General features: G+C 40.2%; 1 protein-coding gene across 1 annotated transcript; it reads right to left on the bottom strand.

Moving 5' to 3' along the window:
• Nucleotides 1-5,509: 5,509 nt before the first annotated feature.
• LOC106600921 (epoxide hydrolase 4) lies at nt 5,510-9,414 on the bottom strand. Its single transcript, XM_014192705.2, has 7 exons — nt 9,047-9,414; nt 8,297-8,382; nt 7,963-8,120; nt 7,464-7,592; nt 7,159-7,262; nt 6,688-6,836; nt 5,510-6,373 (listed from the first exon to the last, which is right to left on the bottom strand). The coding sequence occupies exons 1-7, from the start codon at nt 9,290-9,292 to the stop codon at nt 6,091-6,093; spliced, it is 1,155 nt and encodes a 384-aa protein (XP_014048180.1). The 5' UTR covers nt 9,293-9,414; the 3' UTR covers nt 5,510-6,090.
• Between the last annotated feature and the right edge of the window lie 5,493 nt (nt 9,415-14,907).

The following is a 14,907-nucleotide window of genomic DNA, read 5'->3' as shown; positions in this document are numbered from 1 at the left end:
TTTCCTTTCTTCAAAAATAATATCCTATTGGTGAGCCAACTGGTAAATGCAGAGGGTATTTTACTCAGTTATAAGGAATTCTTATCACTTTACAAGGTCCATGTAACACCTAAAGATTTTGCAATTGTTTCAGATGCCAGGTGTTGCTTTATTATTCAGGAACGTGTCAAGACCTGACCCTCAGAGCCTACCTTCTATTGACCCTGTTGACTCATCAGTAGGAAAGATCTGTTTCTCTTTTGGTCCAATCAACAACAGAGCGATACAAACCTTGTTTCAGCAGGATGTTGTATCTATACCTTATGTCATGCCTTATTGGAATGGATTTATTGATAATATCTGTTGGAATTTTTGGGGGATGTTGCCAAACACATACCTACTTGTTAACAAAATTAAGGAAGTTACCTTTAAAATTATTCATAAATATTTTCCTGCCAACCACTATATGAAGACGTTTAAGGAAAACATCAACTCAAATTGCTCCTTTTGTAATGACCACCCAGAAACAGTGTTGCATCTTTTTTGGCATTGTATTCATGTAAGAAAACTGTGGCAAGACATCAGTAGATTTATAATTGAACACATTTATGAAGATCCTACACTATTGTGGAGAGATGTACTGCTTGGATTATTTACCTACATTTTTTTACATTTTTACATTTTAGTCATTTAGCAGACGCTCTTATCCAGAGCGACTTACAAATTGGTGCATTCACCTATAATATCCAGTGGAACAACCACTTTACAATAGGGAACAACCACTTTACAATAGTACCTACGTACCTACGATACGAATAAGCTGAAACATTTTTATGTAATTAATTTCATGATTCTTTTGGCCAAATTTCATATTCACAAATGTAAATTTACAAACAAAAAAACAAATTTTCTTACCCTACAAAAATAAATTGAACTGTATTTTAAGACAATTAAATACTCTACTAACAAAAAAGCTGTTAGAATTATAAGTGTATGCATGTCCCTTAAGGTCCTTATGTAATGTGATATTGTACCCCCTAACTCAATTGTCCATTGTATATTATCCATATATACTTGTGTTCCCTCATGTAGTTCCTGTATTGATTTGTTAATAATAAAAAAATATATATCTTTTTTTAAACAATCCTTCCTCCTTTTTTAAAATGCTATATATATTTTTTTATTAACAACATATCAATACAGAAAGTACATGGGGGAACACAAGTGTATATATAAATAATATACAAAGGACAATTGTGCTAGTGGGTACAATGTCAGGACCTTAAGGGACATACATAGAATTCTAAGTGTAACAGCTTTTTTGTTTTTTTATCTTAAAATATAGTTCAATTTATTTTTGTAAGGTAAGGAAATATGGTGTTTTGTTTGTAAATTTGCATTTGTGAATATGGAATTTGGCCAAAAGAATAATGAAATGATAGAAATAAGTTGAAACAATTTTATGTCAATCGTAGGTAAAGAATCCAAGCAGTACATCTCTCCACAACAGTGTAAAATCTTCATAAATGTGTTCAATTATAAATCTATTGATGTCTTACCACAGATTCCTTACATGAATACAATGCCAAAAAGGATGCAACACCATTTCTGGTACAATTTGATTTTGTTTTTCTTAAACTTCTTCATGTAGTTGTTGGCAGGATCATATTTATGAATAATTTTAAAGGAAACTCCCTTAATTTTGTTACCAAGTAGGTATGTGTGTGGCAACATCCAAACTTTTTTCAACAGATATTATCAATAAATCCATTCCAATACAACATCCTGCTGAAACAACATCCTGCTGAAACAAGGTTCGTATCGCTCTGTTGTTGATTGGACCAAAAGAGAAACAGATCTTTCCTACTGATGAGTCAACAGGGTCAATAGAAGGTAGGCTCTGAGGGTCAGGTCTTGACACGTTCCTGAATAATAAAGCAACACCTGAGGGAATGGCATCTAAAACAATTGCAAAATCTTTAGGTGTTACATGGACCTTGTAAAGTGATAAGAATTCCTTATAACTAAGTTTTAAAAAACTCTGCATTTACAAGTTGACTCACCAATAGGATATTATTTCAGAACCAATATTCTAAAAACAAATAAGTATTTTATACAATATATCCCGATTATTCCATATATATGTGTGGAGAAAAATTATGCTTATAAATTAAGGATCATGACAAGAAAACCTGCTGATGAAAAGCAGAGAGTTTCACTGGAACTTGGTCAATATTATAATTGCAAACCAACATGATGTCAAGGCCACCAAAAGTAGAGAAGACATGAGGAATAACATTTCACAGAAGTGGGTCTTCTTAGGAATTGTTTTATTCAATTCATCTTAAAAGTATTGAGGTAGTAAAGTCGGAAAATTCAGCGTTCATTGCAGTGTTCTTTACAACAGTTTTCCTAACGGAATGGGTACGGTTTCTCCACAGAAAGTTGAAAAGCATCTGGTCTCTCTCTTTGCTTATTTTACCGTCAAGATATAAAGATAAAGCACCATATGTTAGCCTAGAGATACCTTCAGCCTTGGTTATTAGGACTCTTCCTTTTAAAGATAAGTCCCTCTGTAGCCATTGATTTAGCTTCTTCTGGTCTTTTTTAATAAGAGGGTTAAAATTTAGTAAGCCTCTAGACTTCTGATCCTTAGTAATGTTAATTAAAAAATAAAAATTTAAAATAAATCACCTTTATTTAACCAGTTAGGCCAGTTGAGAACAAGTTCTCATTTACTACTGCGACCTGGCCAAGAAAGCAAAGCAGTGCGACAAAAAAACAACAGAGTTACACATGGGATAAACAAAAGTACAGTCAATAACAATAGAAAATCTATATACAGTGTGTGCAAATGGAGTAAGGAGGTAAGGCAATAAATAGGCCATAGTAGCAAAGTAATAATAATTTAGCAAATGAACACTGGAGTGATAGATGTGCAGGTAGAAATACTGGTGTGCAAAAAAAGTAAACAACAATATGGTAGTTGGATGGGCTATGTATGGTGTCCAGGGCACAGCTGGGAGCTGAGGGGGGTCTATAACAGGCAGCAACAGGGATAGAGTTATTTCTGGAGAGATTCATTTTAAAAATTAGAAGCTCGAACTGTTTGGGCATAGACCTGGAAAGTATGACAGATCTTTGCAGGCTAACTCCTCCCCCTTTGGCAGTTCTATCTTGATGTAAAATGTTGTAGTTGGGGATGGAAATCTCAGAATTTTTGGTGGCCTTCCTAAGCCAGGATTCAGACACGGCTAGGACATCAGGGATGGCGGAGTGCTAAAGCAGTGAATAAAACAAAATTAGGGAGGAGGCTTCTGATGTTAACGTGCATGAAACCAAGGCTTTTATGGTTACAGAAGTCAAAAAATGAGAGCCCCTGGGGGCACACAGGGCCTGGGCTAACCTCTACATCACCCGAGGAACAGAGGAGGAGTAGGATGATGGTACGGCTAAAGGCTATCAAAACTGGCTGTCTAGTGCGTTGGGGACAGAGAATAAAAGGAGCAGATTTCTGGGCGTGGTAGAATAGATTCAAGGCATAACTTATGGTAGGGTGCAGGTACAGTGGAGGTAAACCTAGGCATTGAGTGACGATGCCTAAATATTTAAGTTCTTATTTCACTGGAATACCATAATATGAAAGTGTCACACAATCTTTGACAGCCATGAGTTCACATGTATTAATGTTAATATATAGACCAGATGCTTTGGAAAAGGATTGTGTCACATTGATCGATATGGGAATCTGACGAGCATCTTCCAGAAAGCATTCCTTCCTCCCTCCCTCGCCCCTCAAGTGTATACTCGTCAGACGTCATCAGAAGTGTCCACTTAATTTGAGGGCTGAGGGGATAGGTATGTCTTTTAAGTGTTTGGACCGCAGTCCTTAAACAACGGTCGGACATCTTGAACGCAGTCTCCTGTTCTTATTATACCAAGAGAGAAAGAGAGGCGAACTCCATGGAAAATTCTATTCACTTTCAATGTAAGGGCTGTATTGGCATGGGAAACATTTGTTTCCATTGCCAAAGCAAGTGAAATACCACTCTCCAGCAGGTGGCGTTTTTGTTTTTGTTGCCCACCAAGCGAGGAGTTTTTGTATGGAGGTCAATGAGTGACGAACTTAGTCAACAAAAAAAGGAATAGTTTATTTTCAACGTGAGGTTTATTTGATCGAATAGAAGTTTCGTAATGCTTAAGTTGTTACTCGTGTACTGATATAAGTAGGACACGTGATATCCCGGAACTTTTAGAAAAAACACTTTATATCGGAGTTGTGTCGATATGGCTATGCATGTTCATGTTATGAGGCTAGTCAGCAAAGTATCGCTCTCCATTGAATACATGCAGTCACGTCAACAACCCTCATCGAATATTCAAAAAAGAATTACAATAATGAGATGTATCCACCAATCCAAATAAAGGATAAGAGGAAGTAAGATAATCCGCCGTCCCGCTTTCCTGTCAACGACTTCCATTGTTTAGGGCGGAGAAACATGCAATCTTGTCAGTATATCCATCATCTTTGTATTATACCTCAGTGGTTTTCACCCGTGTCTACTTAGTTTAATGGTTGTTGTATATAGGCACGAGCCACACCCTCCTCGTCCCTGTTGGATGAATCGCAGGTGGGGACGTCCAATTCAATGAACGCTATTTCTTTGTGATTGACAGTAAATGATGATTATGCCATATTTACTATTTCTAAATAATATAACATTCTGAATTTGTTATTATAAAATGTATATATTGATGCATTCATCTGTTTAATCATTCATTTCTTACAGATGCATCATATTTTTTAAACTGTTTTAATCCTCGTACCCACTACATTCTCCATTAAAGTGTTGAATTGTGTCTCATTTCCTACGGTTTAAAATGATCAACTTGAGAATGGATGGAACATCAAGGTTTGGATTGCACTTGATTTTAATATTCTATATGTGGTTTGGGGTTCCACATTGTGTAAGAACAGCCAGATAGCCGGGGTATCGGGCTGGTCAGTCTTTAGCCAGTGGGCCTGTCTAAATTGTAGTTTTTTCCCCCAAAATTCTCTTTAGTTGGTTAATAGCGGGGGCCACGGATGTGCCGGTATGTAAACACCTGGGCCAATTTCTGGTCCCAGTCCGTTCCTGGATACCCCCATGTGACCTCCCATCCAGATTAGTGACCCAATAACAGATGACTCATCACAACTAGCCTTTAAAATGCAACACTCCCCACAGTTGGCCATTGTTGGTTGCCTATAGGTGTGTGTTTTCCTCTATATGTCCAATGTTTACCAATCAGAGGAAGAAGATGGCTGATATGATTTAAGTGTGAATGTTTTAAACATAGGTATGTTACAGGTAGAGTATAGGGAGAGGTGGGTAAGGTAGGTCACGCATAGGTGGATTACAGACCGCAAAGATGCATACAATCCATCAAAGATGCTTTTACACCAATCATCCACAACACCATGGACTGAATCAAACCAGATAAAATACATGGCAGACCAAAGTAATCAACAGAATTGGAAACCGATCGATATGATTGAATCTCATTTATTTCCATTGGTTTGGAAATGTAGACAGTTGATACAGTACGGGACATTGTGTCTGTGGCCAGTGGTCTTAATGTCCAGGCAGTGACTGGGTTTGCTTTGGTAACACGGCCGCATCGTTATGGTAACATGATACAGTTATGATGGCAATAGGTTGAGACAGGGCCACTGTATCAATATGAACTGGCTGAAGTCAGTGAGAATAGTAGAGAGGCCTAATATACAACACATTACAATTGTGGACAAAAAAAAAAAGACAAAACCGCAATACCTTTTTAAACCATACTGTGCTGGCTTAGATATTGTCTTTTCTAGCACGGTTCCAGCAACAATGGTGATTGCGTAACCAGGCCAGCTTTGCTCGGCTCAGTAGTGCGAAACGGTTATAGTGGTGATTCCCAGCAGGATTGAGGTCAATTATATTTCAATTTCCAGTCATTTCAGGAATGCACAAATATTCAAATTCTCTTCAATGCTTTGCAATGAGGAAAATGTGAAATTTGAATTTGGTTTACTTTCTGAATTGGCCCGACCCTGATTCTCAGCAGTTCAGGACCACCATCCATTTACTCTCTGGTCCACTTTATGGCCCAGCCTGCACCTCTCCGTGCGGAGCAGCGCTCCACGTCCTTCTCCCTATCCAGAAGGAACTCCCACAGCAGCTGGTTGACCTTCTCCGGCTGGTCCTGCTGTACCCAGTGGCTGCACCCAGGGATGGTGTGCAAGGTGACGGACCCCCGGGCGTAGGGCCTGGTGCCCCCAGACATCCCCTCTACCAGGATGCTGTCAGCCTCGCCCCAGATCAGCAGGCATGGCACCTCCACCTCCTGGTGCTTGTAAAGGGCGTTACTGGAATCATATTAAATATACAATAAAAAGTTCTATAAAACATATTGGTTTTACGTATTTTTTCCTGGTCCAAACAAACAAAGTACTGGTATGCTGTTTTCTTTCTATATTTCCATGTCCATCTTTTGTATATTTGTATTTTTTGTGGTGATTGCAGGAACAAAATCACCAAGGTGGTGATTCAGTGTCAGATACTGTATGTTGGTGGGAAAAGTTGAATTCTACACACAAAACTGCAAATCAAACTTATTCTTATTTGACAGTCCACATGTTATCATAAAGGATATTGAGGCGGTTAGCTATATATTTCTGACCTGAGTAGTGAGCGATAGTAGTTGAGGGGTGCGGTCAGCCCGCCAGGTTGGGACAGGCGGTAGAGATACCCCTCGAGCTGAGCTTCAGTCAGCCTGCGGGCACGGTTCCTGATGCCACCACGACCCCCACACAGCAGACTACGCACCAACTGGACACAAAAACACAGGAGAGGATGAGAACCATGGTACTATGACCTGTAATCATGAAACAAAACAGGGTGGAGGACTCAAGCAGACCGTATAAATTAGTTTTACATGCAATTCTATGGGAGGACAGGACCTGGGTTCAAATAGTATTCGTTTTCTTTCAAATACTTTGAACGTACATGCCTGGAGGGGCAGATTTGCGGGTTTTGTACTTTTGGGACTATTCCATTGCACCATGAAAGCTCGATAGTGTGTATGAATGTAACTATACGAGTCATAGAAGAGAAAGTGCCTCTATGCTGGTGTGAGTTTCTTAGACACTACCTTGAAGTCCTCCAGTGATAGAGTGAACTCTGGGAGTGCAGGGAGCTGGAAGAAGCAGGCATGACCACAGCGCAGGAGCTCAGAGGGTCTCCTCAACACTGCATCTAGGTGGAGAAAAGAGAGATCACATTATACATAGCCAGTTAGGACATTTCCAATATACTTCTATTCTCTGGAAAAACAAACTATACTGATCGAGCATCGAACGGAACCTATTTTAAAGCAAGTCTATAGATATGGTACGGTTCAGTACCCATAAGGGAAAGTAATAGAACACACACATGCAGGTACACACTCATCATTACCTAGCCAGGAGGCAGGGTGCGGTGCGTTCATGATGACCAGTCGCTGCACCATATCAGGCCTCTCCAGCGTGAAGTGCCAGGCCAGCATACCGCCCCAGTCATGGCCCACCAACACACAACTGGTGTGGCCTGAAATCCCAGAAGAAACAATAAACCGTTGAACCTTTGAGGCCCATTGAACTCCTTTTGGTTCTACAGCACCATTTCTTCTAGTAATGTAGGATATTTACTACTAATTTCTCCCTCTGTCCTAGACAGTGAAGTCTGCATACATAGCCTGCTGTATATCAGGGAAATTCAACTAATGGCCTTCAGCCCTCAAATACTGCTGGTTTTCTTTTTTAGTTGATATTTCATTCCTTGTACGGACAGACCACACACATCTGGTGTCCCTGTCCCAGTTCCCTGATTAGAAGGATAGACCAGCAGAACTTCAGCCCTCGAGGGCCAGCAGTTAAATAGCCCATATGGTATACCGAGGCTAACACGTGTAGTGTACCTAATTCATCAATGGCGTCCCTGATATCGTAACAGAGTTTCTCCAGAGAGTAGTCCTCTAGCTGGGAGGGTGCGTCAGAGTCGCCACAGCCACGCAGGTCCATTGCCACCGTGTGGTACTGCCCACTAAACCCACACAGCTGGTAGCGCCACGAGTACCTGAGATAGAGATAACGGGAGAGAGGATTATTACTTTGCTTAAAGCTGGCAGGTATAATTGTATTATGATATAGTTATAATGCGTTGTAAAACTTGTCACTGGCATGTACAGTGTGTCAGGAGATGTGATAATGCTTTATAATGTAATAAAAAAGGAGTGGGTGTGTGTATGTTACCAATTCTCTGGGAATCCATGAAGGAAGAGCATTAGAGGCTTCCTGCTGTCTCCCTTGGTTACATAATGGAACCTCAAACCAGAGCTCTGTGATAAAAAAGGGAGAAGAGGGAGATGGGGGGGATAGATAGAGGTGAGAGGAGGAGATGGAAAGAGAGGAAGACGGCAGAGAGAGAGGGAGAGAGATAACAGCTGCTGTGCTTTCCATCAATCTGGGAATTTGAAAGTGTTTGGCAGAACTACCCTGTTCTTTTTACATAGTTGTCGGTCCTCCAGCTTCTAATATTAGAGTAGAGTGGAGATAGATAAGGTTGAAACCGGTGTGTATCCCAAATGGCACTCCATTCCCTAGTTAGTGTACTACTTTTCACCAGGGCTCATAGAGCTCTGGTCAAGAGTTGTGCAATGGGTCCTGGTCAAAAGTCGCGTGTTGAGTTCCATTTGGGATGCAGACAGGGAGGTGGAGTGGGTGACCAAACTAAAATTAGGTACAACCCCTCAACTCTTGCACACATTAGTCAACTGAGCAATTGTCAAGACAGATAAACAGATAGCCTAATGTTGTATTTCACTTGAAAGACCCATTGATATTTTATTTACCCCGCTATCCCACCCAAACATATTTGATTTTCATATGTTTTATGGAAATCATTAAGTACTCACCAATTGCTGACTGCAATAAAATATAAAAGTAGCAAATGTTTTCCCGACAATAGCGGTGTTTTTCTCTCTCAGTCCTATCTATTCTTACCCTGCCCCACAAGTAGCCGTGTTTGCCCAGAGTGGGATCACGCAGACAGGCGGGCTGCTTCTTGCGGACTGTCCATTGGAAGGTCCCGTAGGGGTCTTTCAGTGCACGCCATGCGATCCGGGTAAGAACCAGTCCGGCTGTGATTCCAGCCGTGCCATATACAAGAAACCAGTACAGCACAGACTGAAACCACAGACACAATCTGGTCGGAATCAGGAGAAGGTCCACGATCACGGAATTGCTCATTGCTCGCCTCCTTATTCTAGTTTTGGACCGCAAGTTTAACAGGCTGTGAGTGCGTCTGCTGTGTGTCTGTTGGGAAATCCCCAGTGGCGCGTCCGCTTCTTCAATTTGACTTATTGGAAAGAGCGTACCTTTCCCGCCTCATTTCAGTACCCGTAGGGGGAAAAAAACATTATTTCACAGGTGTAAAAATCACATGATTTCACATGTGCAATGTCCCCATGTTTTTGGAATACTTCGTGATATTTCTCAGGAAGTTTCACATGTGGATTTTCACGAGTGATCGCAACCTTTCACATGTGAAATCATGTGGTTTTGGGACACTTCACATGAAGTTTCACATGGATTAAAATGTTCACGATGCCTTGCAAAGTCATTAGATTGTCCACAGAACGTCACGAAATAGCCAGTGTTTTCCACGTACATAGGCTATTTGACATACATGATTACATTGTGTATGTTTATTTACACATTATTTATTATTCAACATGTCCTCAACCTGGGAGTAAAACTCACAACCTCTTGGATCACAGCGTTACGATCTTCCTGTAACGCCACCATGTATGTCTGTAACTGATTGATTTCAGTCGTATTCCAACACTTTCGACTTCAAAGTCAATCTCAACTTTATGTAATATACTCAATAAAAACGATTTCAGTACCTCTAGAAATTATTCACACCCCTTGACTTTTTCCACATTTGTTGTGTCACAGGCTGAATTTTAACGGGGTCACACACACAAAATACCTATAATGTCAAAATTGAAAAGTGTTTTTAGAAATGTTTTGAAATTAAAAGTTGAAATGTCTTCAGTAAATAAGTATTCATCCCCTTTCTGATAGCAAGCCTAAATAAGTTCAGGAGTAAAAATTTGCTTAACCAGTCACATAAGTTGCATGGACTCACTGTGTGCAATAGTGATTAACAATTTTTTTATGACTACCTCATCTCTGTACACCACACATACAATTATCTGTGAGGTCCCATCAGTTGAGCATTGAATTTGAAAACAGATTCAACCACAAAGTCCAGGGAGGGATTCCAAAGCCTCTCTAAGGCCACCTATTTTATTTTACCATTATTTAACTAGGCAAGTCAGTTAAGAACAAATTCTTATTTTCAATGACGGTCTAGGAACTGCCTTGTTCAGGGGCAGAACGACAGATTTTTACCTTGTCAGCTCGGGGATTCGATCTTGCAACCTTTCGGTTACTAGTCCAACGCACTAGGCTACCTGCCGCCCCTATTGGTAGATGGGTGAAAAAAAGCAGACATTGAATATCCCTTTGAGCATGGTGAAGTTAATACACTTCACACGGGTATCACTACACCCAGTCAATACAAAGATACAGGCGTCCTTCCTAACTCAGTTGCCGAAGAGGAAGGAAACCACTGAGAAATTTCACCATGAGGCCAATGGTGACTTTTAATGGCTGTGATAGAAAACTGAGGATGGATCAACATTGTAGTTACAATACTAACCTAAAATGACAGTGAGGAAGCCTGTACAGAATAAAAATATTCCAGAGCATGCATCCTGTTTGCAACAAGGCACTATAGTAATACTGCAAAAAAAAGAGGCAAAGCAATTACATTTTTGTCCTGGTATGAATACTTTCTGAAGGCACTGTATATGCTACAAATGAGGAAGCTTCACTTTCTCTCTCCCTCAAAAGTTAATATCCCTAAGAAAGTATGGGCTAGTTTTACAGATAGATTGCACCAGTACTGTAGTACATTGTACTCTAGTCGATAAATAGTCCATCCCCGACATCACAGAACCAAATGTAGGACTTCACTAAGGAAACCAGTCCAGGGCCCTTATTGCCATAATCCAATGCAATGAAGAAAAAATACCAGCATTTTGTTTATTTTTTTATTTTCTATAAAAGAGATGAGTTTACTCCATGATCATAACAGATTTAATCATTGACCTCGACAGACCACTCACATACCAAACAATAACCGAGGAAAATGTTACACAAAACCCCCCAAAAAACAAAAGACCAAAAATGTAACACAAAATAAAATACCTGAATAAAGCAAACTCTGCTGAGCACATTCTGAAGAAGAATCCATATTTATGGCACATCATGTCCATCAGTTACCATGGGGATAAAAATAGGGTATTAATAAAAGGCTTGAAGGAATGAAAAAGTATTTGACCTTTTCATAACTTGTCTAACAAAACAAAATTATATATAGGCTATTCATATATGGTGGACTCCATCAAAATGATGACTGGCTTTAGCAAAGAAACTCGTTCTCTTGTAGCATTTTGTATATTCATCTTCATCCCCATTTCAAATGCTTTTCTATAATGGGGCACATGCGTCCCTGCGCCACATACTAAAATCATACATACACACTCATCCACACAAACGTTCTGACACACAAATGCTAAAGTGGCGCGGCAGAAACAGGTCTACTTAAAAATGTACTGATTGAATGAAAATGAGAAAGTAGTCGAGTCAAGTGTACACTCATACCACAGAAGTCCAGCTAAAACTAGATTTAAACCTGAATATCGTTAAATGGGTAAAATATAAAATGCTGACTTTTCCTTTGACTTTTTACACAAGCTTATCCTAAATCTCCCTCCCTTCCCACCCGTACATACTGTATCCACCCCAAATGTAATATATGCCAACTAGAATCATAGAACAATACAGGCACTGGAGAAAAACACCATAAGAGAAAACGCAGAGGACAGGGTCAGAGGTCAACCCGTCGTGACCCTCGACCTGTGACCCCCTCGCCAACTCCAACAACAGAATTATAACTTACATGTATCCACTAGAATCGAACAAGAAAAAATGATAGAAATCAGAGCTGTTTTTGTAGGGTTTTCTAGAACATTTTTTTTGTCATATTTATTTCTCGTATTTTTGTACGGCTAAAAGTTTCCCTCTGATTAATTGTAGTCATAATAATAACAACAAGACTCATGCACAGACTAGCCAGGAGGTGGAGCTCTTTTTTGGTCTCTGCTCTTAGCATTACTAAAGTCTGGAGGGTGGAAGTTCATCCCAAATGGCACCCTATTTCCTATATAGTACACTACAGGACCCCATGTGCCCTGGTCAAAAGCAATGCACTATATAAGGAACATTTTGGATGCATCCTGGAACTAAAATCTGTAAGAAGTGTCTCATCTGTTCTTATAAAGAGCCCAATAAAGTTGCAGTTAGAACTAATTATGTTTTGAGGTTTGCCTCTCACCGCATTCCTTGTCCCCAAATGACATATAAAGTAGAGTGGCGGGCTCACTACCAGATTAGAACCCTTTGGATATGTTCCAACAACCATACCAGCACACCACTTATTTTGCATGTCCAATACATTGCTTCATTCTAAGTCATATGCTAGTGTGTATAATGTAACATTATTTAAAATTTTAACTAGGCAAATTCCAGGCCAATATACAAGCAAGGAACAGGGAGGAATCAACACAGTTTACAAATCAAACAGTTCAGTAATAGTTACTGATCCTCTGGTTCAATAGTTAATATGAATCAGCTGCAAAGAGGAAAATGCCATTTATGACCACTTTCCTAGCTGTCTCCTAACGTAATAATACACAATACGGTGGTTACAGTGATGGTGAACTCAGATTCAACCCAACCAAGACATAGCACTAGAAACAGCTGGACTCTGGCTTCATCCAAAATGGCACCCTGTCCCCTTTATAGTGCACTGCTAAACTAGTGCACCAAGTAGGAAACCAGGTGCCATTTGGGACTGAGCCTCTGCCTCTAGTAGTGATCAGACTGTTTCGCTCCAGCTTCAGATGAGGAAGAAAACATGAAATATGAAAACTTCAAATGGTTCTTTAATTAACTAACACTTGTTGGAATAATGCATATATTAGGTTTTATCCTCTTTAAAAAAACTACCTAAACGCTTTGTTTGAAGAGGGGTGACGAGGACACGGGGGGAAAAAATCTATTTATATATTAAGAAAAAAAAACACGTTATATGAACAAAGAAGCATTTTTTTTTTAAAAGGAGAAGTGGGAGGAGTTCAGCATTGAAAAGGTAATGGTTGTTTGGCATAGACAGTGGGGCAAGTGTGTTGGTGAGGGAGGGACAAAAATATATACAAAAAAACCAAACAAATAAACAGTAATCATAGAATAAGAAAATACCTCTTTACAGTAGATCCTACATAATGAAAAAAGTCATCTGCACTTAATTCTGCTTTCTCCCTCCTCCCACTGCCGGCAGACTGTTCCATACTTTGTTGTTACTGATTTGTTCATAGGCCCAGGCGAGGGAGAGAGAGGCCTATCTAATGTACGGTCTGTGTGTGTGTGGACAATGGACAAGAGTGAGGCAGAAGGCAAAGCTGTACTGTACCTCCTCTCCTGGAAAAAACACATGTCAGAATTTGAAGTCCCTCCCCCCTTATACACACACGCCTGTCCCCAACATTTCCTTACATGTGTTCTCTCTAACAAAACAAAAAACAGATCACATAAAAATATTTATTCTGCCTCTCCTCTTATCAGACAGACGTCTGTCTGGCAGTCTATATGAACACCCCAGTCTCGGTCCGTAGATACGCATAGGTACTTTGTTTCTCAGAGCATTTCACCGCTGCTCTGTGTTTCCGTTATCGTCTTTCACTTCCATTTACAAGATTGTTCTCCTTCGCTCTGTCCCGTGTGAAAGTATCAAACAGGTGTGAAATTACATAACCACCCGGAGTCCTTTCCCTCATGTCTTGTTGCCAGGGGCAACAACAAGGGTCAAATCCCCAGAGAAATGACACCAAACGTGGTTGAAAATATCCTGTTCATGTCGCTCCTTCAATGTGGCATCTTACTTCCAGAGGCTGCATAGCAGAGCAGCTAACAGCCGAGTAGCTCGCCAGTCTAGCTGAAGATCACCCTCTCTGCTCGAGGGGAGGGGGGGGGGAGAATTGTTTAATTCACATCCTGTATCTTGGTTCATTAAACCCCCCCACCTGTGATGTCATACAGAAGATTCCATTTCATAAGAAATGTTCAATTCCATATTCATTATTCTGTGATGTGTTCTTTTTTTCAGTGTTAAGTTTCTGGGGGTGCTCTCGTCATCAGAACAAGTTCTCCTCAAAGATAGCCATCAGGTCGCTTTGGAAATTCATGTCGATGGTCGCCGCCATCTGGAGAGGGGAGAGAGATTGAGGCGTCAGAAGAGCTGAGAGACTGAACATGGCATAGGGACTGATCATAAACTCACTGACACCGCTTTTGTGCTTCTCCCCTTCTGTCAATTCCCAAAGACATGGATATGTAAAATTGTTTTACAAAATGCAATACACGAGACAGGACAATTAAGGACATGCAATAGTCAAAAAGAGACATGCCAACTATGAAACATACAGGACAATAACCCTACAGTAACAAACAAATAACCCAATCCCCCAACTATTAGCGATGGGGATTTTTTTTTAAAATTCAGTTACATATCGGGATTTGACGATATACCGTATCGTTTTGACAATTTCGCAATATTATTTTTGCACTAGGTGTCTGCATCCATTATTTGTCCTTCCCAGCCCTACCAACTATGTGGGAAACTAGTCTCACCGCTTCTCTCCTCCTCCTCTCCTGCTCGCGGCGTCGCGCTA

Source organism: Salmo salar, chromosome ssa03 (assembly GCF_905237065.1).
Source record: "Salmo salar chromosome ssa03, Ssal_v3.1, whole genome shotgun sequence".
In the NCBI taxonomy this organism is placed as follows: Eukaryota; Metazoa; Chordata; class Actinopteri; order Salmoniformes; family Salmonidae; genus Salmo; species Salmo salar.
Note: the sequence above shows the minus strand (reverse complement) of the source record. Positions and strands in the feature narration are given on the sequence as shown.